At 38.8% G+C, this 15,209-nt stretch overlaps 1 protein-coding gene across 3 annotated transcripts in view; it reads right to left on the bottom strand.

Annotated features, from left to right (window-relative positions):
- Positions 1 to 15,209, bottom strand: part of SCAF8 (SR-related CTD associated factor 8) — a 113,596-nt gene that overhangs the window by 76,796 nt on the left and 21,591 nt on the right. For 2 of the 3 annotated variants that reach the window (XM_061624199.1, XM_061624198.1), the window contains exons 2-9: positions 9,781 to 9,864; positions 9,250 to 9,294; positions 8,114 to 8,275; positions 5,782 to 5,938; positions 4,661 to 4,791; positions 4,019 to 4,195; positions 3,016 to 3,098; positions 684 to 798 (exon numbers count right to left, since the gene is read on the bottom strand). In XM_061624199.1, coding sequence (XP_061480183.1) covers positions 684 to 798; positions 3,016 to 3,098; positions 4,019 to 4,195; positions 4,661 to 4,791; positions 5,782 to 5,938; positions 8,114 to 8,275; positions 9,250 to 9,294; positions 9,781 to 9,864 — 954 coding nt within the window. The remainder of the gene's footprint in view (positions 1 to 683; positions 799 to 3,015; positions 3,099 to 4,018; positions 4,196 to 4,660; positions 4,792 to 5,781; positions 5,939 to 8,113; positions 8,276 to 9,249; positions 9,295 to 9,780; positions 9,865 to 15,209) is intronic. The other variant, XM_061624200.1, reaches the window with a different exon arrangement.

Below are 15,209 nucleotides of genomic sequence, written 5' to 3'. Positions count from 1 at the left end.
TGTAATGTGCAGAAAGTAATTGGAAGAAAAATGGAGCTGGTTGGAGAGAGCAAGAACAATGGTAGTGAAAAGCATATAAAAGGTTAAACTCTCTTACATGTGGCAGCTCGACAGCCACCTGTCAGGTATGCTTTAAGTTGGATTCCTGCATTGAGCAAGGGGATGGACTTGATGGCCTTATAGGCTCATTCCAACTCTACTATTCTATGATTCTATGAAGAGAGAATTTGTGCAATTGTTTGTTTTTATAGGGGGGATATTCTTGTCCTTCTTAAAGCACCACTTTCAATCAAAATGGAAGAATATTCAGCAACCCGTATTTTCATAACCCTATGCCTCCCCAATTGAATAGTATGAACCTGGAACATGGAAAGAAAGATCATGTCATTGGGATGTGTATCCTCTACCCGCTACCTACTCCAGTTTCCATTTAAACCACTTTTACCAACCTCCACCACTTAACTTTTGAAGTCAGGGAAGTGCTTCTTGGTGGCAACTTATCCCCCCACCCCAAAAAAGCCAGACTACCTCTACTATCAGAAAAAAGATAAAAAGCAAATAAGTTAATGGTTTTCTGTTTTTATGATAAAGAACATTTAGAATAGACCATCTGATGCTAACTAGAAGCACAGTAATAACATTTTAAAAAATGGAAAACATAAATTGTTCAAAAACTGAAATACCTTTGGAGGTTGCTGCTCCAGAAGCTGCTGGCGGAGATGTTCTAAGTTCTGTTGCTGTAATTGTTCAGCTAGTTGATGAAAAAGTGAATTGTTCACAGATTCAGACACAAGAGGCCTAAAACACACAATAAGAATAGTCAATCTACTTTTCACTTGATGGTCATCTTAAAGATTAGTTAATATCAACTCTGGTTTAGGAGAAAGCTAAAGTTCAAATTAATTTGCAATCTGTTGATAGCCTTAAGTTTTCAATAATGGCTTTAATCAAAATATGGTATGTGAAGAGAAGGCACTTCTGTTCATGCTAGGGACCTCCCAGAATTCCCATTCTTGTTGCAACTCCCAGGGGCAAATCCTATTCTATTCTAGAGTGTTTTCTCAGGAGTGACTTTCTGGTGACACAAGGAATGGCAGTGGGAAGCGGGCAGCAAGAAAGCTCTGTTCAGTACGTAATTTTTAAAGGAACCCATACTACGACTTTCTGATTCCAAAAGAACTGCTCAAACTTACAATGTATTTATGACAACAATATGATAGAGAAGAACAACAGGGTCCAAGCCAATGATGGGACTTTGAGAATTCTGTTTAAAAACAGGGCATAAAACTACAACATCCGTAACAACAAATCAATTTTTGCAAAATATCAGTATCTTTTAAGTAAGCAACATTCAATAAAACAAGCAATGCCAATAGCAGCAAACTGTGTAACTAACCCAAAGGCTGCAGGAAAAGTAAACTGATTTAAGAAGATTCTATGTAGATTTAAATCCAATAAAAATTTGATGGTAACTTCCCTGATAGACTGTGGGGATGCTGTGGACATAATATATCTCAACTTCAGCAAAGCTTTTGATAAAGTGCCTAGCTAAATGTGGGCTGGATGGAACAACTATCAAGTGGATACACAGTTGGCTACAGAATCGTACTCAGAGAGTGGTTATCAATGGTTCCTTCTCAAACACAGGGGCTGTAACAAGCGGGGTACCACAGGGCTTAGTCCTGGGCCCAGTGCTCTTTAACATTTTTTTAATGACTTGGATGAGGAGGTGCAGGGAATGCTTATCTAATCTGCAGATGACACAAATTGGGAGGGAAAGCAAATACCCTGGAGGACAGAAACAAAATTCAAAGGGGATCTTGATGGGCTTGATGGAGCATTGGGTTGAAAAACAACAGAAGGAAATTTAATAGGAATAAATGCAAAGTTCTACACCTAGGAAAAAGAAACCAAATGCACATTTATAAGATGGGGTATACTTGACTCAACGATACTACATGCAAGAAGGATCTATTTATTTATTTATTTAATTTCATTTATAAACCGCCCATAGCCAATGGCTCCCTGGGCGGTGTACAACATATTGTTGTTGAGCACAAGATGACTATGAGCCACCAGTGCAATGTGGATGTGGCTGCAAAAAAGGCAAATGCTGTTTTAGGCTGCATTAACAGAAGCAGTTTCCAAATTGTGTGAAGTACTAGTTCCCCTCTATACAGCACTGGTCAGGCCTCATCTTGAGTACTGCATCCAGTTCTGGACACTGCACTTTAAGGAAGATGCAAACAATCTGGAACAGGTTCAGATGAGGGCAGTGAGGATGATCAGGGGACTGGAAACAAAGCCCTATGAAGAGAGACTGAAAAAACTGGGCATGTTTAATCTTGAGAAGACTGAGGGGAGATATGATAGCACTTTTCAAGTACTTGAAAGGTGGTCACACAGAGGAGAGCTGGGATTTCTTCTCAATCATCCCAGAGTGCAGGACACAGAATAATGGGCTCAAGTTACAGGAAGCCAGATTTCGACTGAACATCAGGAAAAACATCCTAACTGTTAGAGTGGTATGACAATGGAATCAATTACCATGGGAGGTGGTGGGCTGTCCAACACTGGAGACACTCAGGAGGCAGCTGAACAGCCACCTGTCAGGTATGCTGTAATTTGGATTCCTGCACTGAGTAGGGGGTTGGACCTGATGGCATTGTAGGCCCTTTCTAACTCTACTATCTATGATACTATCTATCTATGAAGAACCTTATTAATTTGCTGGGCCAGACACAACACTTGATGGTGTGAGAAGTAATGTAACAAAATGCTTTGCATTTTTTTCCCTAACAAAGTCTGCAAAAAAAGGAATCTAAGAAAATACAACAAACTAAGAACATCCACATGCTCTTAAATAAATACATAAGGGCTGCTTTCGGATCATTATTTCTTAGCTCAATAAGACAAGATATGAATTAGATTTTGTCCACACATGTGCAAGCACACAAACCAGGAAGTCTACTTTTCACACTTATTTCCAACATATTAAATGAAGTGAAGTCTTACAGTTGGGAAGTTGGAGTTTCTTTTTTAGGTTCTTCATTAATGTCAACTTCTTCACCAAAATCACCAAACCTGTCCATCAGCTTCTAGGAGAAAACAAATAATGCATTAGAAATGCACTAAACACACATACCATTCAAGATAGTATCTTTAAAAGAAGATCTCTACCTGTGCAAGGCATACTAGTGTTACCTATTTATCTGACTAATTCAGAGATGTATATTTTCATATTTTTAGCTATTATTGTACTTGGCATATGCAAATGGTAAAAACACAGATAAGCTATAAATAAGCTACAAATAGCAAGAGACGGATGAATAGGACATGGTTCTTCATATAGTTACATTTTATGGCTGACATTTTATGAAAGACAACACACTTCAAACAAATGCAACCAGTCTCACATTTAAACTGGGTTATATTTTGCTGGTGTACTAACACATAAGCACCCATCAACCAAATTAAACCTGGCACTAGCAGTACAGAACCATGTGAGGGTAAGCTGTTTTATATGGCTGGGTCAAGGTTTGAACCAGTCATTGACAATCAGTCTGGTGGATCCATCAGTAAGCCCCTGGGATTGCAAAGAAAGAAACTTAACAGCCTATTACTTAACAAAGTAGAAGTCTCTGCATGCTAAAACTGGGTCAAGAACTGCATATCAAAGCACCAAACATGGTGGTGATAAGGAACATCTGCTTGTGGGGGTCTGCATATAGACACCCCCATCATCCCCACGTCTGGAGATGAGGCTTGGAGTGTGACACTGTGATTTGTTCCCATATTTCTAGATCAGGGCCAATGTCTCTGAACAAAGCTGAAAGCTTCAGAATATCACTTTTAAAACATTTTAATAAATTTGACATATTTTAATACTTTTCTACTGTCATGAGATTTAGAAGATATTTAGAAGATCAAGGAAACAAAATCTATGAAAAGATATTCTATAAACACTAGTTGACTATTCTGTTAACACTAGTCTCAAAGCTGGTAAATCAACTTCTACCTTGTTAAAAGAGACACTCTGTTCTAATGGATTAAGTGTATTGGTGGCGGCAGCAGCAGCAGTAAGTTGTGCAGTGAGGGCTTGTAACTGAACAACAAGACCAGCATCCAGTGCTTGAAGTAATGATGGCTGTGGTTTCTGCTGTTGCATTTGCAGTGTCTGTATTAACTGCTGAAGCTGGAATAAGGACAGGGAAGGTAAGAGGAGAAAAAATTACATTTTTGCTAATATTATATACACAATCTTGAGTATCTATTCTGACATTGGAAATTAAGGTGTAGTGACATCCAGCTTCTCTTAAAATGTGCTTTGCTAAGTAGCAAGACACCAAAGTAAAAACAAAACCTATCCATATATTTATAATTATTTATTATATCTGTTTATATTTCATACATAACACTCGATTTGTTCAAGCAATTTTCAGAAAACCTACACTGTTTCCAGAGATATCCTGGAAGAAACAAGGTGGAAACATGCTGACATATACAAACAAGTGCATTAAACACGCTGGCATTCAGAATCACATTTAGTGCCAGCTTCTGCCAAATCAAGAATCAAAGTGTGTGTGGGGGGGAATTACTTATAAACCTTCCATGGACAATTTAAACTATATATAGCAGTAAAAAACCAATCACATTTTACCTGTTGGCCTTGTGGACTCTGCAGGATCTGTGCTACAGCAGCAAGGGTATCTGTATTAGCTATCTGAGACACCCAAGGATCAGGTAAACTTTGAACCACATTGGCTGGCGTAGCAGGTGTCACGGGTGTTCCTGAAAACAAGGAGAAAGACAGGAATTTATCTAATAACAAGTATATAAAGAGAACAGCAGTGAATGGCAAAAGTAAAAACCAACCAAAATTATTTATCTCCAGAGAGGTTCTTCAGTAAAGCATATGAAATCCAGGTACATACAATTAGGTACTGGGCTCCTACTGGGAGGAAAAGCGGGATATAAATCTAATTAATTAATTATGGAACTACCTAGACTAGAGAAAGACACAACCTGTACTTGACCTATATATTATTATTACAGGCAAGAATGATGACCAACAGCACAAGACAAAACTCTATTCCTTGAGCAACAAATACAAAAGTGCACCATCTGAAAACGATCAGACAGAAATGGCATCTCATCACTATGAACCCATCAAATTTGAAGCAGAAAGCCTAGTTGCCACCATCATTTCTAAAATCTGTCTTGATACCCCCATATACCTGTATGCATAAGTCTTCAATTTGCTTTAACTAAAGAGCTGGTCGCAATTAAATTTGCAAGCATTAACCCACGGCCTGAGGGACACATACACTTCTGGGACCCACATGTCAATTGTGAGCTGGGCCAGAGGCAAGAGTCAGCAGAGCAATGACTGTAAATTTTATCTCTGTGCAGTAGGCTAGTTTCTGACACATTCACATGTCCCTCTCTATTCTCCATTCAGGCAAGCAAGAAGCATTATCAGAGTTCAAGGACACATTTCAGCGAGAAAAAAAACACTTAAGGAGGACGTAAAGCAAGATTGGTGAGGAATATTGCCTGAGGAACTATGCCCTAGGAAGAGTTCCAACGGCCAAAGTCCTGGAGGGCTACATTTTGCTCTGAAGCCTAAGGTTCCCCATCCTTACATTAACCAAGTTAGTTATAATTAGGTTCAAATTAAAGAACTGTAATGCAAGGTTCTTACTATAGAAACTTTTTTCTCATCAGCTGACAACATTCATGAAAGCAAGAACAAAATTATACAATCAGATTCTTCATTACCTGGTGTATTGTTACTCATAGTAGCGGTTGTCCCAGGCAAGACAGGGGTCATGACTGGAGGAGGAATTCCTGCTGCCATATCCAATAGAGGCTGGATAATTTCACTTTTGAACACATTATTCTTCTGCCACAAATTTAGTACTCTAACAATTTTACTCTAAAAAGGAAACAGGGATAACACAAAACTTAATACTTGAATTTGCATCATGTAAGCCTCTACTGTTCCAAAGCATGTAAGCCTATGGCTGAATTTGGGCAATTATCCAGAACATGACTTGGAAGATCAGGAATGTGCTATGGGCTTGTGTGCTCCCTGTTCCTCTCCTATATGTCAATTTTATTTATTTATTTATTTATTTATTGAATTTATTAGTCAGCCACTCTGGGCGATGTACAAAATAGACATACAAATACATTAGACATTAAAAATCTGAAAACAATGATAATAAAATCTAGCCCACCACCAATTCCCTCCGCCATTTCAAGGTTGCTGTATTACATGCATTATTATTCTTCATGCCACCTGAGTCAGTCAGCATGATTAGTGCTACCTTCAAACTATGGTGTTGCGGATTTCAACTCACACCATTGGCATTGCTGTATGGGGCTGATAGAAGCTGTAGTCCAAAACATCAGTAGGGCCCCACATCGGCTACCCTAGTTTAGAGGCTGACACTAATTATAGCTTGCCTAATTCACATATCAAGACAGATTATGGTTACAACAACCTGGAAATGGATGAAGGAGTCAGTATGCAAAAGAAAAGGAGGCATGCTCCTGATTCTCCAAACTATGTTTTAGAGGGTCATTTGAAAGAAGCCTATGTGCAACAGTGAACAGACTACTCAATTTGGACTCCCAGTATCTCAGTTCAATCACTGAGGATCACACTGAGTGACCAAATAAAATAATTCTCGGTCAGCTTCAGCTCCTTCTCTGTAAGAGGTAACCACAGAAGCATAACTCACCAAGTTGTCAGAGAAAAAGAGGGAAAACTGAGGGTTGTATTCAATGTAGTATTAAGCAGACTGTTCCATCAGCACAAGGATTTCTCCTTGTACAACAGAACATTCTCCTCTTCTCTCTCCTCTCCTCATGTCCATCCAAACCTCTCCCCAACCATTTGGAGCAGATTTTGGGGCACTGCAGGGTGCACACAGGGGGAGGAAAGGGGGGAAATCCCATGGTCCTAGCGCTAATCCTTGCACTGGTGCAGCTGTTTAGTTGAACACCACCCAGAGTGTTCATCTCTTTGGATTAGCACAGAGCTTAAAAGCATAAATATTTTAAACAAAAACACAAAGAAGATATTTTGTTTTGTTTTCCCCCCAGCTTGATTCAAACCAGCTTAACTACAAGCATAATAGGTGGCAAGTCATTCTCATGTTCTATGTCCCATCTACACTGTGGGTTACATCTAATGGTGTCCCTCTGCTGACGGAAGGCACTTTGATCCAGTTGAAGCTTCCTTCAACAAATGGAGAAAAGGTGGTGTTCACCAAATCCCCCTCCTCCTGCATTCCCCCTCCCATCTGCTCGAGGGTTTGAGGACTCTTTGGAACAGTACGGGAGTGGGGGAGGGAGAAGTGGCAAAAATTATATCCTTTCCATTCTATGGACAGAAGCCTCTGCTGGATCAGAGCCTTCTGTCAGTGAAAGGACATCAATGGATACAACCTTATATGGACAATATCATTGGCTTCCCTTGTAAGTATTTTCAGGGAAGTTGAAAGATAATGGGGGGTATCCAATGTACTCATTCCATCAGCATAAGGATTTCTGTTGGTGCAATTAAACTCCCCCTCCCGTCCTTACCCATGCCCTGAACCCTCTTCAGATCTGCTTTGCAGGGTTGGGGGAACCCTCAGAACAGACTTAACAGGTGTGTGAGAAAGGAGTCAGGATGGGCAGTTCTGCTGCACAACCCAAAGTTCATGCACCAATGAAATGAGTGTGCTGAATACCACCCACTGTAATTGAAGCACTGTGAAAAAATAACAAAAGCATTATGCAAGATTAATAATGTTCACTTTATAAAAACAGTGTAAGAGTATATAATAATCCTATAAGTAAAACAAAAATCACTACACTACTTTCATTCTTTCCACAAATATCCTGAACAGTACAAAAGTTCTAAAGTCATTACTTTAAAATGTCTATGATTGTAAAACTTTTCTCCTGAATTCTTACTGACAACATATACTTTTTTCCCAGGGCCACTGTCAAGAAGAAATAAATTATAGCTTTCCTTTAGTACTAAAATGAAGTTTGCAAACACTGAACTTCAATTACTGTTCTGTTTGGAGGGAAAAAATGTAGAAGACCACCATACCTTGTCATCCCCAGGGCAACGGTATAAATTCTGGAAAGTGTTAATTATGTTATTGCTAAACCTAGGAGCAAACACATCCTTTTCTTGTCCAAACTGATGTCGAGACTGTCGAACAATAGAGTCAATGACATACAGGCCAGGCACCTTGTATTCTGGTTTACACTACAGAGGAATATAGAAAGAAAACAGATTATATGTGAATTATTTGCTGACCATACATTACAGAAATCTATGTAGCAGAACAAGTAATTTCAAATTACAACTACTGACCTAGATGCATTGCTGTTTAAATAGTTCAATGTACTAGAAAAATTGCAAAAATATTGATGGGCAGTATGTGTTGGGGTTCTTCTTAATCTTTAGCTCTTTGTTGTTGTTTTTTAAAAAAGTCTCCTCCCATTAGTTTCTATGATGGGCCAAATCAATCAGGCTCTCAGGGGAAGGAAGGGGCTTTGGATCCACCTTATTTCAAGAAGATTCCATTTTGGAGCGTACCTCCCATATAAACACTGCAAATGGTAGATCGACTTCTGCGGAGCTTTCTGAGGGGGTTAATGGTGGCCTCCAGGGCAGATATATTTCATACAAAGACACTCTTTGCTGGTGAGAAGGTATATCTAACTCTCTGCAGCCAGCAGATCTGGAGGTTAGGATTGCTCACCAAGTCTTTAAAATTATCTAATATTTTAAGTAGTTAAAGCTTTACTAGCTTAGCATCTTAACAGCAGTCTAAGATGCTTTTTTATTCCTTACTTGTGCTATAAATGACTACACTATCCTATGTGCATGGCACAACATTGCTCACAATACAGAAAACGAAGTCTACTTCAGCTATTAAGAAACTTTACACATTTTTTCTTTAAAATATGGGTGCTCTTACAACCAAAATGGTGTTCAATAAATAGTACATTAAAAAGGTCAAATTAATTCATATTTAACTCTCAAAGTGCAACAAACAGCTACCACAGCATGAAACAGGCCTTCTTAGTTATCACAGATGCAATGCTCATACCCAGTAAAGTAATTATCAGTGACATCAATGCCTTCTATGTGTACATGCATTGTAATCTATCTTTTAAAATCTATACATGTATATGCTCAAGATACTAACATTCATGTTCAGTTTCATAACTTACCTTTTGAATGAATTTTTCAACACTTTGTACAACATGCTTGTAAAACTAAAAGAAAACAAGAAGGTATTTTTCTCAGTGAGTGCAGTTATATAAAAAATTCATTTATTTTCTTGCACTGAGGACTCCCACAGGAGTCAATACAACCCAATTCTATTCCCATCCCATCCTACTGAGAACATAGAAACGAGCTCAGGAGGGCATTGTGGCAAAGAGAAACCTCCATCCAGACCTTCTTTATGCAACATGTAAATTACTTGTGCAGAGATTTGCAGCTATAATGAATTCATCTCTTGTTATTAGTTCCCATTGATGAATCATTAAGTGATTACTCAGTATACTGGGTGGTATCCAAATTTGGCAGTTAAACATTAACTATGATTTAACGTAATATGTGAACCAGGCCATTAACTAGAACGTTATTTGGCACTGATTTTTTACAATTAAATTTATTAAACTGTTAGTGCTTTCCACTGCACTAACAGACCACTATCCGTTAAGAGACATTGGTAAGAAGTAAAATCAGTTTCCTACCTTTATAGCCTTGATTGCAGCCTTAGTAATCTGTGTCATTTTAGCCTTTGAAATAGGAGGTTTGTAGTCATTCAGCGAGTACAGCTGAAAGAAAAAAAGGTGACTGTAAACAAAGATGGAAAGAAACATTTTTACAGTGCCTGTAAACAGAGTTTTACACAATGTCTCTCAGGCATGAAAGGGCACTGTCTTCAGTACTGGGGGTGGGAATGGGCATACATACTGCAAGGTTTCCTGAATTGAAAGAATAGCAACTAACTGAATTCTAGGAATATTCATACAAGAATTTTGATTTATTTATTTTAAAGATATAGAAAGCCCAACATGTGAGTCACCTTCTCTTTTAAGTGGTCTGCCCATTTATAACATTTGCTAAGTGTTCTGTTACTATGCACTTAAATAGCAAGATAGTAGAAATGTGACTCAGTTCAATTATTCAGCAATGACTGGAGCGCCAACTTTCAGAATCCTATCTTACACAACACCAAAAACCTAGAGAGAAATCCAGCCCATACACTGAAAATTCTCAGTGCCCAGAGTCCTGTTTCCTTGGTACTCCAGCTCCCATTACTTTTACATGTATCTATATACCATATACAATGGCCACATCAGGAGAATCAGAGCCTATATATAAAGGAAGGACAAACTGCATCTCAGAATTCAGATGGTATATGAAAGCATCAGAATTTGTTATGTATTTTTTCTTCAGCAGAAAAAAAATCAAGCCACCTCCTGAGCAACATATATCTCCGCCTCACAGCTTTGTAAACTGATTGGTTTTTCTTTCTGAAGCACCTGCTAAAGGGAATTAAGGTGGGACAACTTTGCTAGTCCTTACACTTGGGCGTGTATACCATGCTGACTGCAAAGTCCCAGTAGACTGCAAAATCTACTGATTCAGAGGGTGATCCAATGAGGATTCATAGGGATCCAATGACATGTGAGTGGGCATTCTAACATGCAGTGAGGATTCTCCTTCCCTCCTCTAGCACCCCCAAATCTGCTCTGGAAGGTTGGAGGACCCTGCTAAGCAGATTTTTCAGGTATGTGAGGAGCTGCAGGGGAGAAGAGAGAAATCTCAAGTCCCACTGAGCAAAGTCCCATTATACAAGTGGGCAGAATCTAGTAAATGTCACCCAGAGTTCCTTATATTTGTTGGACATAACTCTTTTGTTTGAACATGGTATCTACCACATAGATTTCATTTATTTCCATTAATATTAGCTAGAAAATATTATGTTAAACATGAATGACAAACTCCTCTTAGCTGGATCACAGAGTAAATTTTCATCCAGCGAAACTGATTTTTTTCTCTGTATAGGTGAACAACAAATCCATTATTTGTATTTCCTAATACTGTAAAACCTAATTTATAAAACTGTCTATACTTGAAAGCATTTGCTCAGAAGAACCAGCAAATGGTTCTCCAAGATGTTCAGGAACACAAACTTTGTACAATTTCAGGTTCGAAGCATAATATTGATAGATGGTTCTCCAAAGTAACCTGGGTAAGGAAGCCAAGGAGAAATCCAACATAGTAAAGCAGACTACTGGAAACTCAGGATCAACACCTAGCAAAGTTATGAAGGTCCCATTCAAACATGTGAAAAAGTAAGTTTTACTTTTGCCATAACAGTGAATAGAATCATTCACTGTATTGGAGCAAATGAAAAGTTGCAGTCAGAAAATAACAATAGAAGGGAAACTAAACCCACGTCCTTCCTCAGGGATCCTAGTGTTTGCATCAGGTACATATGCCAGGTCTCACCAATCAATGTTGCCAACTGTAGCCTGTTTATTTTGTTCCATAAATCACAAGAGCTTATTACTTTTGTGGCAGAATGTTAAGCAGACACAATTGATAATTCCACATTTTGCCCATGCCTATATGTCCAAGACTGCAGCACATGTAATTGCTCCACAGACCTTCATGGGAGCCACTGACAACTAAGACCTCCCCTAAATGAATAAACTTCTGTTTCTAGATCATGAAGATACCAGGAACTGACCTTTATTATAAATTTAACTTATAATAAATATATTTGGCCAATATGCACAAAGCTGTTTTATTTACAGTAGGGCCCCACTCATACGGCAGATTAGGTTCCAGACCCCTGCCGGAAAGCGAAAACCGCCAAAAAGCAGATCAGCTGTAGCACGGGGGTCTGGAACCTAACCCGCTGATCGCTCCAGAAGAGGAGAAGATCAGATCTTCCCCTCCTCGGGCGCGATCAGCTTGAGTAAGAGTCTGATTGCGCCAGAAGAGAAGATCGGCTGTAGCAAGCTACAGCTGATCTTCCCCTCCTCTGGCGTGATCAGCTGGAGTGCGCGAGTCTGACCGCCCCTGAGAAGATCAGCTGTAGCACACTCCACGATCAGCTGAGAGCTCCAGCCCCCTCCAGCTGATTGCCCCGCTGGCGCCATATTAACAGAACACCGAAAAGCAGGGCGCTAAGAAGCGGGGCCCTACTGTATATCAATAAATATCAATTCATTTATTTATATCTATAAAACTTATAGCCGACCCTTCATCATCAAATGATCTCAGAGTGGGTCACAACAAAAAACTATTACGTTGCAACATTTTTTGCTATTACTGACTTTAGGTAAACTAACGTTAAATTACTGACTTTAGGTAAACTAGTGTTTGAAAGGATAAACAGGAAAAGGGGACAATAAAGGATGACATTCAGTGTAGCATGAGCAGGCTTCTGCTCGTGCAGTGACATTTCCATTTCCTCTCCTTCCCCCTGCAAACCCCCATGCCCCTCCCCAGATGTGGTGGTGCAGGAGGGAAAGAGAGGAAGGGGAAGTCCCATTGTATGAATGGAAGCCCATTCTGCTGGCATATAAACACTGCTGGATGTCACCCAAATATTCCTGAATCTCAGAATCATTAAGACTCTCAGGTAGAGCAGGTTTGTAAGAAATCCAGAAGCTTTATTATTATGTAGAATTCTTAGTTGCTTGTTACACAGACGTCTCCACGCCCCTTACAACTTTTTAAAATAGATGTTCTTCTCCCATGCACTCATAGAGCAAATCTCATGCTACTTAGATTGTACTTCAGAGCTGTAGATTTAGTCCCAGTTCCAAATAGCTATTGTGTGTGATGTTTTCCATTTTAAAAGTGAGATTTTTTTTCCTGGCAGGTTTTGTAATTATTATAATTATTGTAATCTTTTCAAGATAATATTATGAAGTTCAAAAAATGGAAAGTTATTTCTCCACTGGCCAGCTACTGTCAATAGTATTCGTAGCATATGGATTAATTTGTAACATTTTATCCAATTTAACATACATGTATACCAGCAGATTCATCTTTCATAAAATTCAGGCAAATTATGAAAACTCTTCCCTTTCAACTCAGATCACAAATACCAAACAGTAAATGAAAGTATATACACATACTCAAGTAAATCTCATTTAGTTCAATTAGGTTTGCTACCTCACTGAATAGAGATAGTAGAATAGAACTGCTATTCTACTAGTTGAGCTAATTCATCATCTTTGAATTACGATGATATGCCCTTCCGCTTCTTTGCAGGAATACTCAGTTCCAGTAATGCCATAAATGTCTTAGCTACTAAAAGGACATTTTTTTAAAAAAAAAAAGGTTGTTACCCATTTTACATTCATAATTATAGCAGACTAACTGACACAAACTCCTGAGAATGTTGGATGGGTGCAATATTGGGAAATATTCCAGTTTTTGGATTCTCCTAGCTATATTTAGGATAGAAGCATATAAACGTAATTAGATGGTTAATTTATACCTGTTTGCAATTGTGTGTCTACAGATACATCCTAAACTGTCTTTCTGGCATTGACATAAACCACTCTCATTCCTCTGATAATACAGACAGTAATTCCCCCAAACTGCTGCATTCTCATTTTCTCCTAGGTGTCACCCTAGACTTTTAAAATGCTACAGGAACTTTTGTCACAATTCAAATTAAATAAAACCTTATCACCATTGTAAGATAGTCTTTTTAGTTGTGAACCGAAATACCACTACTGTATCAATTGGCTTGGATGTATAATTTCTGATGTGTTTCATAGTAGTGTGTAACCTCACCCTTCTCTATTAACTCCATCGTTACCTGTTCTTACGTTGCTCTGCTATTAGATTCCTGTAATGCCTTAAAAGTAAACTTGGTTAATTTCACCTAATTATTACACAGCCACGAGAGTGGCTGTATACTATAGCCAGCGTGGATTATTCATATTCCGCAATGTTAAACTGAAAATACCCCCCTGCCATTCTGATGCTTCCCATAAGCTCATTTTAAAAAAAAACCTTCAAAAATTTATAGTCCTGAACTCAGAAACACTTGCTTAACAACCCTGTCAATTTTCATGGCGATACACAAAACAGTCAGAGAGAATAGAGAGTTCAAAGTCTAAAGAGAGAGAGAGAGAAAAACCGAGAGCCCTTTGGGACTTTTTTCTCGGAGAGTTCTCCCAATCTGTTGAAATTCATTGAAAATCAGCCATGTTCACAGACTACCTGTAATCCTAATACTGACCTTGCCCCATACTCTGACCTTCATCTTCTGCAGTTTAAAAGCTAAAAAAATGCCTGGCTGATTTTTAATTAATTTAAGAAATTTTGGCTGGAGGCCAATGATAAGGGCGGGCATGCTCAGTAAGAACCAACTGTCAGTGTTCTAAAAGCCTCACAGCTGCTGGGCTTGGCTAATCAGAGGGCCACACCCACACCAGACTTTGATTTCACGTGAGACAGTCATGGCTTCCCTCACAGAATCCTGGGAAGTGTAGTTTGTGGTGCTGAGAGGAGACTGCTATTCCTGACAGAGCTTCAGTGGCCAGACTGGTTTAACAGTCAGCTGCTCTGATTGAAGCTCTGTGAGTGGAACAGGGCATCTCCTAGCAACTCTCAGCACCCTTCACTAACTACACTTCCCAGGATTCTTTGAGAGAAGCCATGACTGTCCAAAGTGAAATAAAGGCCTGGTGTGGATGTGGCCAGGGAAAGTTTTGGTTAAATTTGGGTGGGAGGCTACATGTGCCTGCTGTAGAATAAAAAGGTGGGAGAAACGCTGAAAAGCAATGATACTGTTCACAATGTTTTCCTTTTGCACTCTGCTATCTTTTTGGTGCCTTTTGAAGACTTTTCCTCTTTCAACAAACCTTTTTAAGTTGAGACCTATCCCAGTCCGCGTTTGTGTTATAATTGCTTTTAATATGTTTTCTTTAATGTTTTAACCCTTTTTTTTTTAAAAAAAAGATGTTTTAAAAGCTTTTTTAAAAATGTTTTTAACGTTGTTTTGTTTTAATGTATTTTAAGGTCTTTTTGTGATGTTTTAAAGTGTTTTTATTGTTTCTGTTTGCCGCCCTGGGCTACTGCTGGGAGGAAGGGCGGGATATAAATTAAATAATAATAAATAAAGGAAAGGGGCTTCCCT

The sequence above is a fragment of the Rhineura floridana genome, chromosome 4, assembly GCF_030035675.1.
Source record: "Rhineura floridana isolate rRhiFlo1 chromosome 4, rRhiFlo1.hap2, whole genome shotgun sequence".
Classification (NCBI taxonomy): domain Eukaryota; kingdom Metazoa; phylum Chordata; class Lepidosauria; order Squamata; family Rhineuridae; genus Rhineura; species Rhineura floridana.
The sequence above is the reverse complement of the archived record's forward strand: the minus strand, read 5'-3'. Positions and strand labels throughout refer to the sequence as shown.